We start from the raw sequence: 5829 nt of genomic DNA on the forward strand, positions 1-5829 counted from the left end.
ATCGAAAAAATTTCCACAGCGTACACGAAGTTTAGGTGTTGTCGGTAACACACCGAACACCTGTTTAGAACCGCCCTTGATAGTTATCAATGGTGACTTTTACTTTCCTTGAAAAACCATTTGCACCTTATGCTTACATATCCACAAATATTTTAACAGGATAATACAATAATAATAACAACAAACCCGAGAATCTCAAAATCTAATTAGAATGGAGTAGGGATAGATGACAGTCGTGTCTAGATAGTTAAAACGAGCCTTTCATAGATGACCTCCAACATGTATAACTTGAGAACTGGTAAATGAGGCAAAAAAACGGATAAAATAAATAAGAGAGACCAGTCCGACATATATGAATGTAAATCATAATAAACATAATAACTCCATGCTCCTAGAAACTTCTAAACATCTAATAATAAAACACGTCAATTCTAAGGCACTAGGAAAAAAAACAATAGTTGTAATCATATTTTGAATTGTTTTCAAATTCATAATTGTGCCGTACACCAAACTTGCATAAAATATTTCATCCCTTTTTGCACTAGTATAAATTCCAATTACACTAAAATGACACTAACAAGCACTTTTAGCGTCTAATAGAATCGGATCTAAAACATTCTATTTCATGAGACTATATTCAATTAAAATGTCAATTTTGCAAGTATATTTTTACCATGAGTTGAACATGGGACCTTTTAATTACAAATTAACAACATCCACGAGTAAGAAAAACTGTTTTTTTTTTGGCAAAGCTACAACACACATTGGTTACAGAAAATGAAGCCATGTAAAGGCAATGACAAAGATCAAGAAACAAGATGATGAACCATGCAAATCATGAACTCCGAATCCGGTTGCATCCGATTGCTTCGTTTGACTAAGCTGTTACATCAATCTACAACATCATTTGACCATATTATCAAAATGGTTTATAGGAAAGAACAATGTTTAAGGATTACCTGTGGAGAAACCGAACACAACTCAGGTTGGCGAACAATGTAGATCTGATCACCAATATCGTTTTCCTTATAAATATCCTGGTTTCGATGCCATGTCCATAGTGCATATGTAGAATTCACGACCTACAAAACGTTTTTAAAAATGTCTTTAGTCCCCATTTGTTATGCTAGACACAACAGAACAGGTTGTACTGCATTTAGCGTGCATTGGACTGAGACTGAGACTGATGTAATGGACAAGCTTTCTTGGCTATTTCAATGATGGGGATGAGGAGGGCATTTACGACTTTTTGTCCTTAATTAACATTTCTTACCTCGAGGATGCCATGTCCAAAGCTGCTTTCTCTAAATGCACTCCATTCGGGTTGTTTATCCCAACAAAATTTCCCCTTTGCAGGACCAGAGGTGAAATTTGTATGACATACCCCTCCAAATTCAGGTATATTATCACTAGGTGAAGGACATTTTCCAGGTTCATCTGCGAATTCAACATCAACCTTCTCAATGTTACCACCATCTCCAATTGTTATATACACGGGCCCACAAGGGTCTAAACTGTAATTATACACTCTATTCATCCGCTCATAAGCATGCACCTGAAAAAGCCACAAATTATCGTTCATTTCATTTGTGGTTGATATCTCATACTCAAGAAACATTATCTTTGTGTTATGTCGTTCTTATTGTATTAAGTAAAAAGGCAACAATATCTTACATGACCAGAGAACACAATGTCAACATGATACTCATACAAAAGTTCTTCCATTTCTAGCCTCATACACTCAAATTCTTGATAATGTGAGGAATAACTATTGTACCAAGGGGAATGCCATGCAGCCACTAACCAAGGTGTCACACTTCGGTTTAATTTTCTCAAGTCGTTTTGAAGCCAAGAATATTGTGCACCTGAAAAAAAAAATCATGTATTCGTATCAACTACTCACTACTTGAAAAACGAGTAACAAATTAGCAATTTTGGTAAAAGTCAAATTTAGATACCGGTTTTATTGTAGTCAATATATGCTCCTAACATGATGAAGTGTATGCCTCCCGCATCAAATGAGTAGTAGAAATTGGTGTTAGAACGTGACTCCTTGGAGGGAACTGCGAATCTTTTTAGATATGATTCAAAAGTGACACCAGAAGCTTGTGGTTCGATCTCATGGTTACCTTCAATGATCATCATGGGTACTCTAGAGATCAAGGGCTCCATGAACCTGAACTTTTGTGTCAAAATTATCACATTCTTCTACAAGGAGGAATCACAATCCATATAGCAAAGTCATACAGAAGAGTTTACCTTCCCCATCCATCCCAACGGGGTTGATATGTTTCACGAATTGGGGCATCGGGAAAAGCACAAGAGAAGCAGGAAGCACCATCGCCACCAGTTGTAAGGTACTGATTAGCGTAACTTAGGTCACCCACCATTACAACAAGAGATGGATCATTTTGAATCAGATGATCGATAGTGGTGGTCGTATTTGAAGTAAGGCCAAGGTCTCCGACGACTCCGATTCTACTAGGGTATGCGTTAGGGCTGGGCAACGGTAACGTTTTGAAAAGACGCTCGTCGCTCATCGCCGGAATAGAACTGTCTCCACATTTATAGTAATAAGTCGTACCAGGTACAAGACCTAATAAAGCAAATCAAGCATTGATTTGAACAAGTGATTATGGGTATTAATGGAAAATTGAGGTGATGAATTCTTACCATCAATTTTGACATGATGGATGATCCCGGAAGTGTAATTAAGAAGCCCCTTGAATGGATATAGCTGATTATAAATCACTGAAACTCCATGTCGTTTCTTCGAATACACCCCGCTTTTTTTTCCATACCACACTTCACTAGCAACACTCGATGGATCGAGTGGCGTTACATTCTTCCCAATTTGTGCATCCCCTTTAAAACAAGAATGAAATTATATCGAGAACGATCACATAGACATTGGTGGAAATGAGTGAAATTGTACCAGTGATCCATGAAACCCACATGGAATTTGGAGTGGAAAGTGCTAAAGCAATTTGTTCTGGAAAATTTGAAGTCACATTTTTCTTTAATCTGGTATGATTCATGGGCAAATCGTCGCTGCCTCGACGAAGTGATGGGTCGAATTTTCGGGTTTCCGGGTTAAATGGGCCATCCATGGTGGTGGGTATTTTAGCTGAGGCACTCATCAGGATCACCATCATCATTGTTAAGGATTTAAGAAGTCTACCCTCCATGGCTGAAGGTTTATGTGTTCTTTCTCAGTTTCAGTTCAAATAGTTTGAAGGTTGTAATCACTAATCGGTGGAGTTAAACTTACTCTTTGAAAAAGTTTCGAAAATGGAATATGATGGAGCGAGCATATATTCAGAGTTCAGCGGTGATGGTAGGACTCACGATTTGACTCCAATATTAATTGGATTGTGCTAAAAAAATAAAAAATAAAAAATTACTTACTTGGTTTTTCAAACGTGTTTAATCAATTAATTTAATACTCCTATATTTTTTTATTTTTAATTACTTAATATCTATATTATTATTTGTTTTTAGTTTTAGTTTTAATTACTTACCTACTTAATATTTACACTATTATATTATGATTTTTATATTTTTTTTTCCGGATAACTTTCTAGAAAGATTAGAAAATTAAGTCTGTTACCTAATTAAAAACAAAAAATTCATTTAAAAAAGAAGAACTGAAACGCATGTTTTAAAATTTTAGAGTTAGGTTATGTTTGGTGGACTAGCTGAAAAGCTAGCTGTTAAATAAAAAGCTAGCTGATAAAAAATAACGTTTGGTAAACTAGCTGAAATATATAAAATTACATAAAAGGATATGTAAGAATATGTATTTCTATAATTAATTAATGGGTGTATTTGGAAAATTTTAAAAAAGCTTCTAAAAAGCTAGTCTAAGTAGCTTTTCAAAAAGCTAGCTTATTAACTACTTTTTGGCTTACCAAACACGACAACATAAAAAAGCTCAAAAAATAAGTTAGCTTATCAGCTAGCTGTGACGCGCCAAACACAGTCTTATACGATTGTATAAAAGATGCTCTACATGTATTAATGTTGCCAACTTGTCGCGTGTAAGAAATGTGTTTTGGAAATTAATTTATTAAGTGTTTTTAGTAAAAAAAAAATCATTTTGATATAATTAATAAATGAAAAACCTTGTTATTGATAAATTAAATTGTATTTTGAGTTTTTAATATCGTATTTGATTCATAGAATTAAAAATTATTATTATTACTATCAGCGCGGTGAGTCAAGAACCACTAGAAGAACAAGGAGCATCCGATATTCTTGATATTCAATATCAACCGTTGTAAATCGTTATTTACAGTTATTGTGTCCAACCTCGTCGTCTCCTTCTCATGTTCTTCAACCTCCGTTAACATCGATTTATTCTCACGTTCTTCAACTTTCATCAAGATCGATGTCAAACTTCTAATCTCTTAGCGGTTGAATACATAGAGTGCCAACCATCCCATGATTTTTCATGTATCGTCGATCTTCAACTTCTCATAACTCCTCTTCGCCTTTAATTTCCCAACGGTTTTTCAGAAGGGTATTCTCCGCTCATGTCTCCTTCTTCGACCTCACCATCTGCTATATATTGAAATCACAAGCCAATTATTTCCACTTTCCACTGCACTTCCCCATGTTCCTTCTCACTCATCTCGCACAACCACTCAGGTATGTTTCTTCTACGAGCTCCACACTCTGATTGTGTTAATCCCCCCCCCCCACACACACACACTTTTTGCCCTTATTTAATCTCGAACAGGATCATTTGTGTTCAAATAATGCATGGGTACTTGATGTGGAAGAAACTGGACCCGTTTGATTTTTGGTTTGAGTTTTGATCGAAGATGTTTGGAAGTATAAATAAGAAGAAGTGGCAGATTCCACTTCTTGTCCCTCACCTGCACAATTGTCACTCCTTTTCTCTATGCACACACATCTCTGAGATGTGATGGAAGCTTTTTCCTAAATGAGCAAGCCCTAAGACCAAAAGGAAGAATGAGAGATGAAAACTCCAAAAAGAACAAGGTTTTATTTTGTTTCCCCAATGCATTTTCTTAACTCTTTACTTGGGTTTATTGATGATTTTGCTGAATGAAGCTTTGTTTTTCTGTTAGGACATTTCTCTTGGTCAATTGGTTTAGAAAGTGGTTGAGTATCAAGAGAAAATGTAAGGAATTTCATGCCAATAAAGGTGTTTATAGAGGTAGGTATCTGATTAATATTCATTCCTACTCTTAAGTTTACTGATGTCTTGAATCTTTGTAGAAATTTAAAGAATGTATGAGTTGTTTCATGCATTGAATCTAATTGGGGGTTTATCTTTATTTTTTTGTAGGTATGCGGAAAGAAAACAAATATATAGGTTGTTAATGGAAGTGGGGGTGGTTGAGGAAGTTGAAAATGGCTATTAAAATCTAGAATTTTTCATCATGTATGAATATCCAATGTTCCCCTTTTCTTAAGTTCAACCAAACTACAACTCGATTAGGAAATTTAAATAGTTCTCTTGCTTGATTGTTGATCTTGCAAGGGTTCTGCTATAACGTTAATGTTATTGCTTTCCATATACTTAAAAGTCAACAATAATGCTTACATCTTCTAGTTTTGGTGTTACTATGGGTTTTGAGCTATTTTCTGTAATGGTGATTATGCTCACCTTACAATGAGGTAAATCTTTTCAATTTATGACTCATTAGATTGTCTTGCATATGCTTCTAAAGCAGGTTATATATTTATGGATATTGATCAGGTTGTGGAGGTCCTAGACACTACAAAGAGATTTATATTGCCATTTAGTAATCACGAAAAACACCCCTATAAACCAAATTGATGGATCATGTAGTTTTC

At 35.2% G+C, this 5829-nt stretch overlaps 1 protein-coding gene across 1 annotated transcript; it reads right to left on the reverse strand.

Annotated features, from left to right (window-relative positions):
• Positions 1-732: 732 nt before the first annotated feature.
• Positions 733-3318, reverse strand: PAP23 (purple acid phosphatase 23). Its single transcript, XM_079033233.1, has 8 exons — positions 2936-3318; positions 2674-2865; positions 2260-2596; positions 1959-2176; positions 1675-1865; positions 1274-1555; positions 960-1082; positions 733-882 (listed from the first exon to the last, which is right to left on the reverse strand). The coding sequence occupies exons 1-8, from the start codon at positions 3186-3188 to the stop codon at positions 769-771; spliced, it is 1710 nt and encodes a 569-aa protein (XP_078889359.1). The 5' UTR covers positions 3189-3318; the 3' UTR covers positions 733-768.
• Between the last annotated feature and the right edge of the window lie 2511 nt (positions 3319-5829).

The sequence above is a fragment of the Lactuca serriola genome, chromosome 1 (genome assembly GCF_051521515.1).
Source record: "Lactuca serriola cultivar US96UC23 chromosome 1, Lser_US96UC23_V15, whole genome shotgun sequence".
Lineage (NCBI taxonomy): Eukaryota > Viridiplantae > Streptophyta > Magnoliopsida > Asterales > Asteraceae > Lactuca > Lactuca serriola.

Coding starts and splice junctions, on each gene's coding strand:
- PAP23 (XM_079033233.1), bottom strand. CDS start 3,188: ATGGAGGGTAGACTTCTTAAATCCTTAACAATGATGATGGTGATCCTG. Junction 2,866..2,935: donor GTGGGTTTCATGGATCACTG/GTACAATTTCAC, acceptor CTTGTTTTAAAG/GGGATGCACAAATTGGGAAG. Junction 1,866..1,958: donor TATTGACTACAATAAAACCG/GTATCTAAATTT, acceptor TTTTTTTTTCAG/GTGCACAATATTCTTGGCTT.